The 19,284-nt window shown below is 38.1% G+C and overlaps 1 protein-coding gene across 5 annotated transcripts in view; it reads right to left on the bottom strand.

Annotated features, from left to right (window-relative positions):
• Positions 1–18,959, bottom strand: part of msi2a (musashi RNA-binding protein 2a) — a 238,993-nt gene extending 220,034 nt beyond the window's left edge. For 2 of the 5 annotated variants that reach the window (XM_026943793.3, XM_026943795.3), the window contains exons 1-4: positions 18,557–18,847; positions 18,081–18,121; positions 17,739–17,820; positions 15,594–15,678 (exon numbers count right to left, since the gene is read on the bottom strand). In XM_026943793.3, coding sequence (XP_026799594.1) covers positions 15,594–15,678; positions 17,739–17,820; positions 18,081–18,121; positions 18,557–18,618 — 270 coding nt within the window. In that variant the 5' untranslated portion in view covers positions 18,619–18,847. Of the gene's footprint in view, positions 1–15,593; positions 15,679–17,738; positions 17,821–18,080; positions 18,122–18,556 lie in introns of all 5 variants that reach the window. The other 3 variants (XM_053241497.1, XM_026943796.3, XM_026943794.3) reach the window with 3 other exon arrangements.
• Positions 18,960–19,284: the final 325 nt, after the last annotated feature.

Below are 19,284 nucleotides of genomic sequence, written 5' to 3'. Positions count from 1 at the left end.
AGGTATTGGTCTGATATCATCCTTAATCACTCGTATTCATAAAAAACCGCCGATACCAACAACTGATATCTCGTGACGCTACATGACCAGTGCCTTGCTTACACTGTTGCACTGATGAACAGACAACACGAAAAGACAACAATCTGGGTGTATTTCACAATTAATGCTACAAATCCTTTATAATCCTGTTACAAAGCGCTTATACTGGAGACTCCTTCCTTAACCATTAAACAAACATCTCCTTACAAAAAACTACATATTAACAATTACACATTTTTCTTTGTTGAATATCAACACATTTCAAAAAGTTTCGGACAAGTTACGGGTGAAAGATGGCTTCAAGACGGAACTACGACTGTTTAGTGACGTCCTTTTGTCCATGTTTATAGAAAACAGTGAGTCATATAACATATAACATCGGACAACCACATCAAGTCTGTTTGAGATTCCCAACAACTCGAGAAAGCTGTCTGGAGAGTGTATGTGATAATTTAGACATGCTGGTAGCTAAATGGTAACTAGAAGCTTGCCTTACCTGCTACAAGCAAACTTTGGACAGCAAACTGATAGAGCTGATCGAGTGCACTCGGGGTAAGGCGAAGATTTAAAATGCAATGTTCAGCATTGATTGAATGATTCCTATACTGTAATGTCACGTTAACATCGTAAAGCATGATAAAACCTTGTGTTAGTGATAAGCAATATGGCAAAATACCATGCTATGATATCTGAATACATTATCACGATACACGATATTTGGCTTATGAGCTATTTTATGGGAAATTTTATGGGAGACTTTCTGGGATAGAGGGTTTGACACAAATGGGACAAAGAACAAGAATTTTACATTTAATCAATTACCTGATGCAGTGGATATCTATAGAATAGTTATAAAATGATTCAGCCATAATGACACCACCATCCTCAGGAAAGTGCATCATGATCTTTATATCTTGAAAAATCGAATCATATGATCGAGCCTTAATAAAAGCTTCAATCATAGAGATCTCAACAACGACACTGAGACATTCACCTCGCGTGTGTTCAGTGCATTAATCGCTACTTCACGTAATTCCTAACAACATCCACATAAACACGGCATTAAAAGAAATTAAAACGTCACTAGTGTTTTGTGGAGCACAACCCAATTACCTTGCTGTCTACCAGAGTAGAAAAACAGAGACTCTAGAAATTTATCTGGAGGATAAACGGCCACAAACCCCTACCCCCCCAAACCCCCTTCATAATTCCATTTGACAGAGTTATGACTGTTATCTCTGTAAATCAGATCAATTTAGGAGATGAATTCCATAGCACCTGGCTATAGTAACCTTCCTCATAATGAATTCCATGTAATGATTCGTTTTAGCGATTGGCCCCAGGCGCAAGCGTTTCAACCTCAATTACTGCGAGAGAGCGGCCCAATCCGAGCACAAGCACACCACCATGCTTTGAATTGCAAAGCAGGTTGAGTCTTTTCATGAGGTGTCTCTGTAAAATCCCCCCACACACACTGTTCCCGTTCAAACTTTTTTGACTTGACAACTATATATTGAAGAATAACCCTGATCCTGATTTCTTCTTAACATCCGTCGCAATATTACAGTAATGAGGGCACAGAGGGGGAAAAAACTCTCACACTGATTCACCGCCTGATGAAAAATGCTGTGTGAGATTAACATGGCAATCAGCATTGCCAATCTAAATACACATAACTAAAGAGAAATAACACGCACTCACTCACACACACACACACACACACACACACACACACACACACACACACACACACACCATCTGTCCAAGTCCTGACTCCATTCATCAGTAGTACTACAGGCACACGATGCCTTTAAAAAGATACGCGCTGCACGAGCCAATCAGAGCGAGCTTCCTATTTCGGGTCGTGCCCTTTTGGAGTGAATGGCTCCTCTGTGCACCTCAGCGAGGAGGAAAATGCCAACAATCTGTGTCCTTTCAGTGGAGGTATTTATGTAAATGCGAGGCTGATGAGAGAATTAGCTCGCATTCATATTGAACAGTGTGACCAGGGACTCTCCACTCCGTCACTTCAGCAATAAATAAGGACAAATCAAAAAATACGCACAATACAGCAGCCGGCTAATTTGCAGGACTAATATTTGATAACGAAGCAAAATAACAAACCTGTGACCATGAAATTTCTTTAATTTAGTCTTTGACTAGGGTAAGGTTGAGTGATATAATGTTAGGACACTGGAATTGTGATAATTTTACCTCACAGTATGCTTTTCCAGGGATCTTTCTCTTTTTGGGGGTAAAAAAATTATTTTGTGCTGATTTTTAAACTTTCCAGACTTTCTAGTCTACTTTTAGTTTCTCTGCTAAATTTAAAATATCATTAAAATGGAAAATATGAAATGTGACATCAGGGAAGCTGCTTTAGTGCAGAAAATAAAGGAGTCCCTCAAAAAGTCTCTGAAAAAACTACACATTTTTGAATTTAGCCTTTATGTTTACAAAAAAAAATCCACATAAACAGTCCAGTCTTGTGGGTGTTCACAACTTACAGATGCTCTGCTAAGTGTATTTACAGTGACATTTCAGTCACACTGAGTCTCTTCTTAGTAATTAACCAACAAATCTGAGGAAAATTTTGAAGTTCCTGACAATTTCATCTAATTTTCGTCATAATCTTGCCTTTACATTGTCTGTAAAAGACTTAACGGCTGTGAGCTAGCTGGCTAAACGGTTAGGTTTAACAATTAGCTAGTTTACCCTCTGTGTCAAATGTATCCTGGTTGCCTAGCAACACTGTTTTTCACTTTGAATACACAATTAGTTCTTAAAATCCTTACTTTTTCTAAAATCTTTTCCATTTCTTTTTCCCCATTTTTTTCCCAGGAGAAGAGTATAAAGATTTGCAGAAGAACACTTTCTTCTAACAGTATTGTGTTTCTTTTACTTTTAAAGAAATGCCAACATTAAATATTTACAGAAGCAAATAGTCAGTTTGACTCCCCCCCCCCCATTAGCTTTATCTCTTCTCCTTCTCATTGTAGATGTCATATAATTGAATCCATGTAAGTTTTCATGGGTTCTAACTGCTTTGCTAGCACTTTCTTTGCAAACCTAAATATCACAGTGCATAACGGGCATTGTGAGAATTTTGTAACATGATATCATAATATTTTGGCCACATCACCCAGCACTAGATTAACTTCCCTGCTTCTGACAACACAAACTCCAGTCCGCAAGTCATGTGTCATACAATATCACAATATACAAGGCAGTTAAGTACAATATTGTATGTAATATTGTGTCTGATGCTTCAACACATCAGTGCTACCTCTGTTTTGCGTTCATGAAAATCTTCAGTGCCCCTAATTTAATGTTCTATTGTAATAATGCACACTAAATTAATGAGTTTGGCTAAATACAACAATGCCTTTAAACAGAATTAAACTTAAGTTGTAAGTGATATTAGCTTAGTGATGGCAGTTATTCCAGTAAGATCAATTTTAACTTGTTTTAATATGTAGCATTATTAATACAGTGCTACTTTCTAACTTACGTTTGTTCAACATAAATTTTTTTGATTGTCCATCAATACTTAATTATTATTATTATTATTATTTATTTATTTATTTATTTTTTTTAAGTATACTGAACTTATCCAAGCTTATAGTGTAGGTATGTTACTAATCTGTAATATTGTACTAAATTTTGTAATCTGCAACACATTTTAGTGAGTTATAACAAAACATGGTAACAATATTGTTATAGATCAAAGCCTTTGATTGACAGCGCAGAGATTTGATTACATCAAGAAACACATTTCTTGTAGTCTTTACTGACTATATATATATATATATATATATATATATATATATATATATATATATATATATATATATATACATATATATATATATATATATGTTTATGCAGAATTGATGATTAATTGCAGTCAATTCAAACAATTGTGATTAGAACAACAGTTAAAGCTAAGGCAACTATCGGGATATACAAAACTGATTTCTACCCGTGCCTAGATTTTGCTCAATAAAGCTCTTTATTCACTTGGCAGGGATTTTCCTGCTCGTTCTCCGTCTGTTTGTTTGGTGAGAGATCAAGGACGTCGGGACAGAAATGAAACGCTTTACATTTGTACAGTAAAAACCTCCCCATGGATTCAATATGGACAAATCATCATATTGATGTTATATTGCTGCTTATTACGACCACTTTATGCCTAGCAGTCTAATAAATAAAAGACATCAATGAACAAATCATGCTCATGATTAAACACTGACCTGCAACATTTTGCAACAAAATGATTTTCGTTTGACTGTGGAGGTTATTCCAAACAGGCTGCAAAATGAATTGCTTGGTAATCATCACAGTCTTGCATTATGCAAATAAACACTCCAACGATATCAGAGGTTTCAGCCAAGATTTCTGCAGGTGTTTTGATAAATACTTAATTGTAGTAATAAAAATTTTTAAAAATTGGGGTAAAATAATGCAAATTAATATTTAATTGTGACTCAGACATTCATAGCAGTTTTTTTTTATTTTTATACTTTGCCAGGCATACAAAGATATCAATTTAATTCCAAAATGGGTGTGCCGTTATAGGAAAATAATCAAAGACACGATGGTGTGATGAAGCAGAGTTACTGTTACCACCCTGAAGTTCCAATAATTTCTAATTACAGGACTCCCCGAAGTGTTTTATTCCTCTTATACTATAGCAATCTGCAACTCTTATTAATTAAAAAAAAAAAAAAAAAAAATTCATCATGCCTATTATCTGTTTATAGTTAGGTTTAAAGTTGTGGAACGTCTGCGAAACAAGTTCCTGTTATCACTTACTTTATCCAGTTTGTCAGCTTACCAAGAAACTGCAAGTTGTAAACTCTTGTAACACTGTAGAATCCTTTCATTAATGATCCATTAATAAACAACTCCTCGCTTAAAACTCATCACCTACACTCTTTTTAAAATCCATTTGTGGTGCGTCCAACATACATGTCCCCATGAATGAGCTGTTACTATAGTAACACACTCGAATGAGAGCATTGATATAAACCTGTGAATTGCCTCGAAGCCAGAAGCACTGTCAGAGCTACTGTTACAGGAAATGAATACCGTCTGACCAATCAGAATCAAGCATTCACCAGCACTGTGGGATTTATTAAAAATGTAAAAGTAAGCCTGCATTTAAACAAAATGTGAAAAGATGAATTCAGTTGTACATTTACTGAACCTCTTACAATATAAACCGACACAGAAAATGAAGGAAAGTGAAATATTTGATACACAAACATAATTTTACATCCAATTAGGTACTCGAGTACCACTGGTGCCAGACAGTGTTCAAAAATTATCCATGATGCTTCATAAAATTGTATCATAACACCCATGATTGGTTTGACTGATCAGGAAACTCTTAATTTATTACAGGTTAAAACATCTTCTGCAACACTGTAATCTGTATTGCTAAATCCACTAATTTCACAATAATGATTCATAAATGATATATCGTGCAGCACTGAATTCCCATTATTATTACAGCTCCTAGGGAGTGATGAAACCAGCTGCAACAGGAATTTAGGACAAGGTCAAATTACCCGAATTCAGCAGATATCGCCGGCGCGCATCATCACCTGCTTCGGATTCAGGCGATTAGCTTTAGGGGACATTTTAGTCTGAGAAGAAGCTTTAAAAAAGACCCGCTGCAGGACAGTGAATGGTTAAAAAACACAACCCTGTTCGGTGACTGCAGCAAACTGGTGGAAGTAAGTCATCACTTTTCTGACACTCATATTCTGTGAAACTGTACACCTCTGCAGAGGTAAACCTGCTTTCCACAGTGTGTGTCTGGTCTCGCACAGACCGGCTGAGAGGAAACAGAGCAGGAGAGTGTGCAGGTGTGACGAGGCCTTATGTAACCCTGCTGCTCTTCTAGTTTCACTGCAGAGAGCAAAGGAACCTTAGTGGGAAAGAACTTATCCGTTAACTTTTCAACAATGGACCAATCAATCCTTCAATCTGTAACTCAGAACAGACTTTGGATCTGTTTAGATTTCTCGATTTTGTCTAATATATTTCAAGCATAGAGCTGAGCAGCTGAAGGAAGAGTGGCTCAGATTTGAACTCACAATCTCCCGGTTACTAATGTAAAACCTTAAACATATGCTCTCCTTTCTGCAATACAATCCTGCTCTGCTGTTCTGTCTATTTTTCCCCCCATTTTTCTCCCCAGTTTGTTAACTGCTAATTCCCACCCACTAACCAGCTCTCCCCTACGACAGCTAACAGCTGGGGAGGGTAAAGGCTAGCATTTGTCCTCTGAGGGACATGAAGCTGGCCAATCACATCTTTTCAACCTGCTTCTCACGCTACATCACAGGACAGTGCAACATGCTGGGGACAGCACTATCCACCCTCTTCCGCACACGTGAGCTCACAAATGTCAATGATTGATGGAGGAATGACAAAGTAATCCATTTTACTTGACTTGAAAACCACCCTGAAATCAAAACTGACCTTCTTGTCTTTGTAATTTATGGTCACTGGTTATAAAGCATAAGAAATGATCAGTATCAATCACTTCAGAAAACATTACCGCTATTCGGGACAGGAGTAGTTTCACTGTGTGACGTCTGTAATGACATCTGCTGCAGGCAGCTTTGTCTACAACCCTGCTTAATTGCGTCACACAGTGTGTATGCAGTATGGAGACGAAGTACAGTAAGTTGTTGAGAAGCTCTTCCAAAGAATTCATCTCTTTGCGATTCGGGAAGGGGATATGTGCACTAGGTAACTAAATATGGCAAGAAGTAGCAGGCAAAAAACTTTTTCCAATGCAAGAGGTAGCAACAGCCTGCAAAATCATTGACGTGTCAATCCAGACAGGACAAATGTTATCAGACAACTGCAGAGTTGGTCAAAAAACAACAAATTTTTTTTTTTTTTTTTTTTAATTTCCTTAGAGGAGAAGGGAGAAATACACTGGCGTGGCTGATCCAGACAGGAATAAATTTACAGAGGAGCGCCTGCAAATGACGTGAATGCAAACGACTCCAGATCCATATGTAAATTTAACCCTGTCTGAAAAGGGCCGTGGTTGCTTTTCTATAATCTCACAACAAAACGCAATGATATTTACACACCTGTTGTGATTTTTAAGATCACAATGCAGGAGTGAGCAGGGGAAAATAATTTTAAACAATAAACAGTCATGTTTCACCGTTCCAACTTCCGGTGCCTCACCACAACCATCATCGAGCAGTTTCACTCAGAAACATAATGTCACATTATTGAAGATAAGAGTGCAGATTTCAGTTTTAACTCAATCTTACCACAATCTGGTGCAAAAATGTCAGAGCCTTGCAGTGGTGATGCAGTAGCATCTACAGCAAGAGCGCGAGAGTTTAAACACTAAATAGAAATGATGCACTATGAATATGGAAATAAATCTGGAAAGACTAGCCACTGCTGCAGCCATTTTACAAGTCGGGGAATGGGGGTGTTGCTTGAATGACTATTTTTAGCTAAATTGAGCTAACACAGAAGAATGTCGGTGATTAGAAAACAAATATTTGATTGAAGTTTTATAATTTTGTTACCTCTCCTCAAATGATCATTCATCAGCACATGGATTCCTCCATGGAAAAGGAAAAGGAAGTTCTGGACCAACATTAATAGCAAAGAACACAAGACGAGCCTTCACATGAACTGATCTGTGGATTTAATGATCACAGTCATTATGTGCACTGCCAGACAACAACAAAACAATGATACAAACCTAAATTCAGTCAGAACACTGAAGCTGAGAACTACAATGCTCTCCTATAGAATACAAAACTGAAAACACATTTAACGCTAGTTTTATTCCTGATTGCTTTTGCTGGTCTACAACTTGCCCCTACAAGAACCAGGCAACTAAACAACCAAACCCAGAAACTACGTGTGCAAACAAGATATCCGGGGCACTCGAAGCCAAAGCCAGGACCATTTAGAGTCAACAGAGCGTCTAAAGACGTTCACTGTATTTATTTTCTCTTCAGTTCCGGCTATTCAGCGCTACAGTGCACGCAGAAACCACATCAAACGAACCTGCAGCAGGAAATCACTGCGCTCCCTTTCAGAGGGAGGATCAGGCCGGCCTTCAGCTGCTGCTGCTCTCTCTCTGCGGATGAGCTCCTGCTCGCTCGTTTCCAGCATATAGATTGAGCGTACGAGCTAACTGGGCCAAGTTGTTGACTCAAGGGTTACTTTTGTGGTATAAAAGAGCGTAGAAAGGTGCAAAAGGTTTTGTCCTCACTTCCAGCCGTGCTGAAAACCACATCATATGGGTCTAAATATAAAACCTGAAAGTGACGTGTATTTCTGCTGTGAGACCCTCAGCGGTTTTTTCACCATATGTTGAGTTTTCAAACACCAGTACAATAACAACTTACACAGGACACAAACAGATTTTAAAACCTGTGTGTAATCATTGATATGGTGACGTTTTCTGCTAGAAGAACCGTTTATGGAAGGAGTCTTGTTTGGTAACACATAAGGCTATAACTTTTTGACACCTTTTTCCGGCATGAGGGAGTCTTATTGCTTTCTGGTTTCTCAACATCATAACAAGCTGCAGTTTCTGTCTTACTAATTTTCAGAGAAAGGAAAAAAAAAGAGGCTGGTGGAGGAACTACTGTTTATATTTGCTATAACAAATGTGAGAACAAGAACTAACATGATTCATGGACATTCCACAACATTAAATTTAATAATGAATGGATTGAAAAGTATGATTGTGTCGTTCTTTCATAAATTAAAAAAAAAAAAAATGCTGTGATGTAAGAATAAAACGCTTAACTCTGATCAGGTCTTCATGTTTTTTGTATAGCTGCAGGCCCAAAGTGTTTTATTATTACTACTCTTTTTTTTTTAACAAATGTTTATGTTTTATAAATCAACACTGCAGCGCATCCATTTATCTCAAACACTTTACAGTCAACATATTTTTTTTAGAATAAACAATGTCTAGCTACGCACATTTTCGAAGAGGTTACTATAAGATTAAAAGAATTAAAACAGTAAAACCCATGGTCTTCAGTTCTGGCATTAATGCTTTCCAACAGAATTCAGCAATCTTCTTTTCCAAGTATGAATTGTGCAATTCTGCTTGCAAATTTTATTCACAATCCTGAAGATTTTGCCCAAAATCCTGCCTGCTCCGTACCCTACTAATCACGCTCGACATAATGCACTGCTTTTCTGTTTAAGACAGCAAGCCCATCTGCTCGGTTCAACTGATTTGTTCTGCTACATGTCATCTCTCTTTCTCTTCAGGTCTTACACTCACATTTACATGCATTCATCTGGCAGGTGATTTAATCCAAAACCACTAAGTCAGGAGTGAGACAGAACCCAGCCCGAGCACAGAACCCACGCAGAGCACCATTCAGGACTTCGAGGTTCAGTTGTGGCTCTGTGCTGGGATTTGAACTCAACCTTTAACTCAGAACCTTAACCAAAAAACCAGTGTCGAGTCTCTGTGACTCAACACAAATAAAGTAACTGCGGCGACTATGAAAAAAATAGGAGTATGCGTCAAAAAATAGGAGTCACATATAAATTTAATACCCAAACCCTACACCCTGCTTTATTTAAGGCTAATAATTTAGTTATTTAATCATTTTTTAATAACTTTTTTGTGTACAAAATTAGAAGCATTTGTATTATTTATAATTATTTTATAATTATTGGTTTTATAAATTACATAAATGACCAATTTTCAACTTTGGCTCAATTGGTCAATAATTCATTAATAGTTTATGATAATTTCCCCCACTTTGATAGCAATAAAAAAAAAAAACTTAAGTAAAAACTTGACATTTGAAGCTCACATTTCCATTTTCTTTCAAAGAAACATCAGAAATTACTGCAGCTTGTCAAAGTTGCAAAGCTAACAAAAATAAAAACAAATCTCTTGAAATTTAAAGTGTAAACAAGCCTTGAAGTAAACAAGTAACATTATAATACTTAAAAACAAAACTCAGCCAAATCAGTGACACAACATCCTTTTTTTAATTGAGAGACTTTAAGGACATCTGATGCACACTTTCAGACAGGCCACAAGCTCAATTAGCCATGATTTGTTAGCCGTAAGGGCGCTCTAAAGCTAGTAGCAATCTGTGGATCTGTGGTAGAAATGTCTCGCAAAAAATAAATGATAACATTCCTGTCTTTTTTAATGCAGCCAAGTCCTAGCAGACATCTACCTAAACCTTTCCTGCTGTGAATGTGTGTGCGCATGTGTGTGTGTGCACGTGCACACATGTGCGTGACATTGCTTCCTGTTAGCCCTGCAGACAAAATGAGAGGCGAACGCTACATCTTTAATCATAACCAATTTCCCTTCATTTTCTTTTCTGAGATACAGAAAACAGAAAGTGCACGTGCAAAAAAAACAAAAAAAAACACCTCACTCCTAACTTCTATATTTTTTGGAACAATTAACAGGTAAACAGGGATGAACAGCACATCCTAAAGCAGGAAAATGAGAAGCAGGCCCAAGGAGTCACATGACTGGATACGGAGCTGAAGTTTAAACTGGAGTTAGCTTACATGGTGTGTACATGTAAATAAAAGCTGGGTGTATTTGCTGACCATGCGTCATTTGATGCCCTTTTTTAACTGCACGGCCTTGACTTTCACTTTAAGGTGGAAAAAAAATATTACGATACCGACAGTATCAAGATATCACATTCTAAACAAGATTAAACACTGCATTCTTTCTAGAAATATGGGGCTTACATAAGTAGGGTTTCCCCCCCCCCCCAAAAAAATTAACAAATCAAAAATCCATTTTTAGCCGTAAGTGCTTGCCAAGTCTTCTTTTTTGGTTGCACAGAATTGACTATGCTAAAACGTGATAGCTAATTTTAATACAATAACATATCGAGAGCTAGTTAGCTAGATAATTGCATTAAAACACTAAGAGAAACAAACGAGTTTATGACCGTTATTTTCTTCTAACAAAGTTTCTAACGTTTGCGATCTCATCAAAAAGTCAGCATGTCATTAACAAAAGTTTCAGCTATGAGCTGTGGTGATCTGTCGTCACGTCACGCTTAAAAGATATTATTTGAGTCTGGCGTCTTTATTTTCTCTTCACATGCTTAACCACAATGTGATAGCGTCTAATAAGCAAAAGAAAGTTACATGACAGTTTTACACTCGGTTTTGTCAGTATTCCTGATTGTGAAAAGATCGTCTGTAACCTGTGTACGCGAATTAATCTGCCTACCATATAAAATATATCATTCTATCATTAACACACACACAAAAAAAATAAATAAACAAACAATAATAACTTGTGCCTCAGCTGTGTGTGTGTGTGTAGTGCAGCAGGCAGTGGGATTCTAGTTACAATGTCAAGGTGCGTAAACTTGAAATGGGTCAAGTTTAAACATAGCTACATGACAAATGAAAACTTCTGGGTAAATCAATACCATGTAGGGTTTGTTTGTTTGTCTGGTTGGTTAATATACTTGTCCACCAAGCAACTACAAATAAAAAAACACAACACTTTATCCAAACGTTTTGTTGTAGCCAGCAGCTAGCAATCTAACTAAGTGATTCTTGTAGCAGGAAATGCAATGCAACACAAATCTCTAAACCGATCCTTTTGACAACATTTCTCCAGATTTTTATGTTCTTATCTGAGTCATGAAGGGATAAAAGGTAAAATGTGATAATACATTATTATAATAAATCTGATTATGCATTAGTTAGTCTGTTGAAGTGAAAAGAGAAAGACCAACAGGGATGACAACAATAAAATATCAATATATTGCAATTAATTTTGTCATACACTTTTTTGCGATATCAAGGGTATCATAATATAGTTCTTTGTGTTTTTTTAAAAAAAAATAAATAAATCGGCTTCTTCCCCCAAGCAGTGTCTCTCATCAACTGTGCCAAACTCTGAACTCTACAGACATTCAACTTTCAGCGATTTGCGTTACAGAAATATACACTGTGTGTGTGTGTGTGTGTGCTGGGCTCTGGATCACACTCGACACTCCGCCTATTTATTGCTGTGCACACATTTTATTTTTGGTACAGCTGTTACTTAATGATCTCCTGCTAAACATTCTGCAGAAAGACTTATCTATCTCTCTGTATATTTTATGTCATTGTTTATCCAACTCGTGTGTGTGTGTGTTGGAAATTGATTAAACACACCTGACTCCTGTGCTTACTTGGAAAAGCGCCACACACACTCAGCAATTTTTTTTAACCCCTGAGTTGAGTTGATGCTGGCAAAAAAACTATTATAATTATTCTTTTTTAAACAAAAAAAAAAAAAATAGGTCACTTGATCTCAAAACAAAATTTTCTGTTGAATTTGAATTAATTATTAAGGTATGTTAGGGATATTTCACATCTTTAGGGTTTAAAGAGACTCGTTGTGTGTATCCAAAATAACTGTGTCTTTTATTATCTGCACTAAACTCTGTGAGAACACACACACAGTAATTCTCATCACAGTTATGGCATTTATATGTTCTGATGCCATTTATGTAAGGAATAAACACACATTGGGGTGTGCTGTCATAGGAAAATAGTCAACAAGAGTGCTCAAGTGTTTTATTCCTCTTCTACCACAGCAATTTACTTTTTATCTGTTTATAGTTACATTTAATGTTGTTGAATGTCCGTGAAACAAGATAGATCCTGTTATCATCCGGTTACGTTATAGCAGCTATAAACAGTAGTTCCTTCACCAGCCTCTCTTTTTCTCTCTCTCAGTGTTAATAGGATGAAAAAAATGCAGTGTGTTTTGGTACTGAGGAAAGGAAAAAAAATCATAAAGACTTGCCAATAAACTTAAAAGTTACAGCTTTGCTTCTTACCAAGACTGGAGACTCCTTCCATAAATGTTCACCTTATCAATGAATATAGAATTTTTTCTTGGTTAAATAAGTTTTAATGTGTTTTTTTATTGTTAGTCTTAGATTGCGCAGAGCGTCTACTGTACAAATGCTTGTACATTTGTGAATGAGCTGTTACTATAGATTTTTTTTCCCAACAAAATTAAGAATTCACAGCAGAAAAGCATTCACCTTTTGGTCTGAAAATTGCAGGTTTGAATGCCAACAATTTCCCAGCCAGCTCTGGGTGGAAGGAATATCATACTTTCTCATACTTTCATACATCATACTTTCTCCCCTGTCAGTCACAGAGACACTAGCAAATCGTGTTTAACTGTGAGTATGGGGAAGAGGGCAGATAGCTTTTTTCCTCCGAGTGTGTTACGCTGCCCTGTGACGCCGCACGAGCAGCGGTATGTAAAAGATGCAGCTTGATGTGTGTCAGAGGAAATGTGTGTTTGGGGGATCAAAAAAACATTTGACTGACAGTGTATAGAACAAAACTCAATTCTTAGAAGAAGGAACATGACTAAAAACAGTCAATTGCTTATATTTTTAAGAAAGCTCTTCAAGAAAGAAAGAGTCCAACTGTTACAGGAGTAGTGAAGAGACCCAGTTAAAAAAAAGAAAGAAAGATCATACCATGATTGACATTATAAGATGACTTCTCTTTCTCTCTCTCTCTCTCTCACACACACACACACACACACACACACACACATATAGCCTGTCACAAAATTACAAAGACTGAGTTTTGTGTACTCTACCCAGGATTGGTTTTCAATACTTCATGTCTTTTCAGCCAGGCCCACATTCAATGGCACACAACACAACAGCAGCCGTGACATTATTAAATAATTCAATAACAACAGCTATAGCGACACTACAGAACTATAGATTTAACCACTCAACACTTCCTTATCTCCTTATCCTTACACTGCCGTTTTGTTACCCTTCATAAATCAGCACAGCCGTTATTCATCCTCCGTTAACCGCCCCAGAGGACCTCAAGTGCTTCTCCACATCTGGCATTTCAGAGCTTTTAAAGTGATGCCGATAATGCAGCGTGCAGAAAGCATGGAGCTTGGACACCCCGCCGACCGTTAACATTTTTTTAATTTCTGATTTTTAGCACAAGTTCAAAGGAATCGGTGCTCCCTTGAAATACACTGGCACAGCGTCTACATCAGCTGGATGCTCTTATTATGTGAATGTCAGCTGTTAAACGTAATAAAAATGCAATGAAATGTTCTCATCTAATAGCATCCAGGCATGTTTTGAACTGCGTTATAAACCTTCCGTGTTCTTGTAAAAGACATTCTGAATTCATATTGTGATTTCAGGACTCTACGGTTCACTTGTTTACCTTGAACAGGTTCTACAGTAATTACTAGAAGACGACTGGGTAGGGGAAAAAAAAAAAAGCAATACTTGAAAATATTTATGATGCACAATAAAAACTGCAATATTTAATTTTGACGAAGGTAATGTCACATTTGTTTCTCAAATAAAAAAATAATATTTAACAAACCGGGTGCAAAATTAAAAACAGAAGGTTCCAACATCCAATCTGTTGTTAGATACAGTGCAGTAGTAATCACTTTAAATACATTATTTTTGCTCAGTGCTGTAGAAATACTCATACTATCTATTATATACTCAAAAAATATGCATAAAATATAATTGGATCATCCACCTATAACAACAAAATGAATAACGCATTATTTATTTACATCTAGTGATGTTATGCGCTTCAATAATTATCACAAACAAAAATAGTAAACTAACTAAACCACTATGTGCACTTTAAGGAGATAACACAGTGAAGAACATTATTTTTATTCGACTGATCCTGTTGAAGAACGCTAGTTGCAATCTTTAATAAATACTGAGGAAAAAAGAAGCCAGGTTAAGCCCAATGAAGAAACAAGTTTTTTTTGTTTTTTTTTTAAACACACCAAAAGGAATGACAATTAATAACTCAAAGAACAACAGCCAATAAACTATTTAGTGTAAAAGTGAGGGGGCGCATCCATGTCTTTCACTGCAATGTCTATAACTATGAGAAAGGATGAAGAACGATGAGAAAGACAATGAACAACGCGTTTGTAACTCAACTCCACAAGGACACGGGTCATCCCTTGAATAAACGCCTGCATCATTCTAGACGCCACGAGAAACACAAAGTTCTGACAGACAAAGCTGTTCGCATGCAGACTCTAACTAGCCAGTGAGGACCCGGGCGCTCCTCATTTCTTTAACTGCGCCTCCTCCTTTCCTTTCCTTGCTTCTTAGCTCCTCCCTCTGAGGAAGAAAAATGAAAAGGAAAAGACGACAGGAGCAATCATGCACGGCCGTACTGAGATGTTCTCACTCACTGAAACGTCACTCTGAACAACTACAGTGACTTCACATATCAATGATGTGTTTGTAACTGTACTAACTGTATAACAGATCTGCCTATATACACAGAACAGTGATTAAACACAAAATTATTCTTCATTAACATATTTGGTTCATTTGATGAGGCCAAGTGCATGCATGCGAGATATCCACAGAGGAAAAAACTCTGTGTGTGTGTGTGTGTGTGTGTGTGTGTGTGTGTGTGTGTGTGTGTGTGAGGAAGAGAGCAAACATCGCACAAGTGAAAAGCGTTAAAAAAAGCCAACCTACCGTCTTTGAGTCTAATTCGTGGTGCGGCTGAGCTAGGACTTTATCTACACTGGCCGCGTCAGCGAACGTAACGAACCCGAAGCCTCTGAGGGACAAAAACAGAGACACAGCACATAATGAGACGGTGAGGAGGGGGAGAAGAAAAGACACACATTTCATCATTGCATCATTTCATCATTTATCCTGGTGAGCAGGAGCAATATATTTGCCTTAAGGAATATTCTCTGGAGTGTTTCACATGTGAGGAAAGAACAGCAGGGGTGTTAAGGTTTAAAATTTACACAGTAAAATAACCTAGTCTAAAAAATCTCAGTCTCACGCTACTTAATGGACAGTTTAAAAACCACATAAACCGGTGGTGAAAATTTAAGAAAATATTTGTAACAAAAAACAATTCAAAAAAAAAAAAATCAAATCCCTTAATTGTACAGATAAAAATTTTCAATAAAATCTCTTGCACTGTATTTATCACGCTGTTGTTACAAGCTGAAAGAGAGAGCGGCTATGAGGAAAGGTTAAAAAAAAAAATCTAACTAGCATAGCAGTGTGCAGTGCTGCTTAGCCAAAAATAGATAGTTGAGTCGTGTAGTTGTGGTCATCAATGCCATGTTCTTCTGTGTGTTTGATCTGATAAACATTGTGTATAATGAAGTTAAGAATATGGTAGTGATGTAACGTGTTTACAACAGCAGCAGATTAAACACAGCCAAAGAGTTTTCAAAGTCCCCTGTGCAGACAAATGGAGGTTGCTTTAGTAAGATTTGGGGCAAATCCAAGTGGGTGGCTTGTGAAATTTTGAGAAATCGAAGCTGGATACAAAAAACGGATAAAAACCACCTGAGTAAGGAACTTTTCGCATAAAGTAAACGGTAATAGACAAAAATGCATTTTAATCAGAATTTGGAAAAGTCAGCGATGAGATAATCGTCCAATGACACACCGTGACTAACTGTGAAAACCTAACCCTACAATACACACACACACACACACACACACAAACACACACGCACCACAGCCTGCACTAGACAGCAGCTTTTACGTAGCCGCTTTTTTCTCTCCCCTTGATGTGACTGTCAGTACAACACACATGACCAGGTCAGGATACTTTAAATATAGCAGCTATCAATGCTCAGCTCTGAGGAAGCCGCTCAGTGTGTGTTGCGTGTGCGGAAAGGAGGACACCACACACACACACACACACACACACACAGAGTACTGTTGCTGTACAGTCCCCAAGTCAATGTCAGTCTGCATTAGAGCAGCAGCTTTTGCACGGCCGGCTCTCCGACTGCCAGTGAAACATGAGGCAGGACTCCAGGGTTGCCAGATTTGGGAGAATTAACACTTAATCTGGCACAGTGTGGTGATTCACCTGCTCAGACGGACCTGATCCGGCTCGTCGCTTCATGACCAGGTGCATTAGTGCAGAGAAATCATGGTGCCAAAATAAACATGCCAGACTCCAGACATAATGAACGCAAAATAAAGATGATGGAAAATTAAATTATTATTATATGCTTTGGTTCTGTAAAGAGGCACTGGAATGAATTAAAGAATTATTTCACATCACAGATTTTACATTAGCCTTTCTGCCGTGAACAAAAAAATAATCATCATTTTTCCCCTCTCCATAAAGTTAAATGTAAAATGAGATGTTTGTATTTGACTTTGGTTTACAGCATTTTTATGGACGATTATGGAAAAAAAATTGAAAGATTTCTATAACACTTTTTTCATTTTTTTTTTTAAATCACACCAGGTGTGCATTGTTAAATTTCACCTGGAAAAGTTGGAGTTTTTGGTGCATCATGCACCCTTTATTCTGCACAAAACCTGGCAACCCTTGTGGGACAGTGTAAATATACTGTTTTGGAGCTCAGCTGTGGCATGTTGGATGTGCAGAAAGGAGGACAGCACACATGCACTGCACACACACATACACACACACACCTCCTCTACAATGTAAGGTTGCAAGTCAATGTCAGACTGCATTAAAGCAGCAGCAGGTTTTGCACCGAGCTTTTCTCCAGAGCAACATGGGAACTTAAAAAATACCTCCAACACAGGATCAGTCCTACCTCATGCAAATGAAAAAGCAACTTTATTTTCAATAACAATTATGATTTTTATGATTCCTGAGTTTACCTTGAGCGTTTGGTTGTGGGGTCTCGCATCACCATGCATTCTCTGATTTCTCCAAATTTGCTGAAATAGTCTCTAAGGCTGTCTGCAGACGAGCAGAGATAGAGAGAGAAAAGAGAGAGAGGGAGACAAGACAGAAGAGAGGAGAAGAGAGGAGAAGGAGGATAAGCGGGTCATTCATTCTAGCACTGCGCGTAAAAAAAGCGCCCCTCGGTGCGCTGCGCGCGCAGGGGTCGAATAGAGGACTCCGGGATAAACTGAAAAATACATCTCTCTCCATTTATAATTTCCTGTCCTATCTGAACACCAGCTTTTCACAGATAAAGGTATAAGGTCATGCTTTACCTGGTGAGGTCTGCCAGCTCAGGCCACCGATAAACATTTTGCTGCAAGAATACAGAGAAGAAGAAAAAGAGAGAGAGAGAGAGAGAGAGAGAGAGAGAGAGAGAAAGAAGTGAGTTCCAGGTCCAGGTGCGAGATCGGCCATGTTTCTGAACGTGTAGCGTTTAGTTATAAATAATTTAAAAAAATCATTGTATTAAAAAAACAAAAATAGAGATACAAGTTGCATTGTGGAGCCAAAAATATTCCGAAATTGTAAAGAAAGCAAGTAAGCAAACAAAGCCGCCGTGTGTGTGTGTGTGTGTGTGTGTGTGTGTGTGTATCCGGAAGGACTAACGGGGACGCTGTCGGCGCTGTGAAGCCCGTCTCTTCGCTTTCATTTCACTCCGACAAAAAATGTACAAAATAACACACAGCCCAAGACAGAAAAAGGACACAAGTCCCAGCCGCGAGCTGCGAGCCGTGAGCCGTGAGCTTACCCCGGGTCATGCTGTGTGTCGCTCGGGCTTCCGGACGTGGCTTGGCTCCCGTCTCCATCCATAGCGCTGTCTCACAAAAAACTACAGGGCAGTAAAACTACGAGACACACACACACACACTCTCACACACACACTCACTCACACATACACACACACACACACGCACTCACTCTCTCTCTCACACACACACACATACAGAACGGGGAGAGAGAGAGAGAGAGAGAGAGAGAGAGAGAGTGGGACGAGGCGCAAACAGAAGCGCAGGAGGAATATTACCGAAGCTGGAAGGCAAAATCGTCACACGTGGGGCTCAGGCTCAGCCTCCTGCTCCCGCCCCGCCCTCTAACGGCCAGCAGGAGGGGGCGTGGCCAGTGCACTTGACGTCAGGAACAACAACTCTCCGCCTTCTGAAGAGGAGGACTCGGAAAACCACGCCCCCTGTCGGTCAACATAAATAAATAAATACATAAATAAATAAATAAATTTCTTTACTCCAGTTCATAACTATAGAATGCCTGTAACTAGCTGTATACAATTCAAATCCCAAATCAAGGCAGAACAACACATTTAATATTCAGTCCATTAAATTCAAATCCACCATGGGAATGAGGTAACGAAAACAATTAATGAAAAAATAACACATCAAATCTGCCCTTGTTTGTTTTTTTTTTTTGGAAGAGCTCAGATTTATGGAGTAATACGCTGTGTCCGAAAAGTCAGGAACCAAA

This window comes from Pangasianodon hypophthalmus, chromosome 17, assembly GCF_027358585.1.
Source record: "Pangasianodon hypophthalmus isolate fPanHyp1 chromosome 17, fPanHyp1.pri, whole genome shotgun sequence".
In the NCBI taxonomy this organism is placed as follows: Eukaryota; Metazoa; Chordata; class Actinopteri; order Siluriformes; family Pangasiidae; genus Pangasianodon; species Pangasianodon hypophthalmus.
The sequence above is the reverse complement of the archived record's forward strand: the minus strand, read 5'-3'. Positions and strand labels throughout refer to the sequence as shown.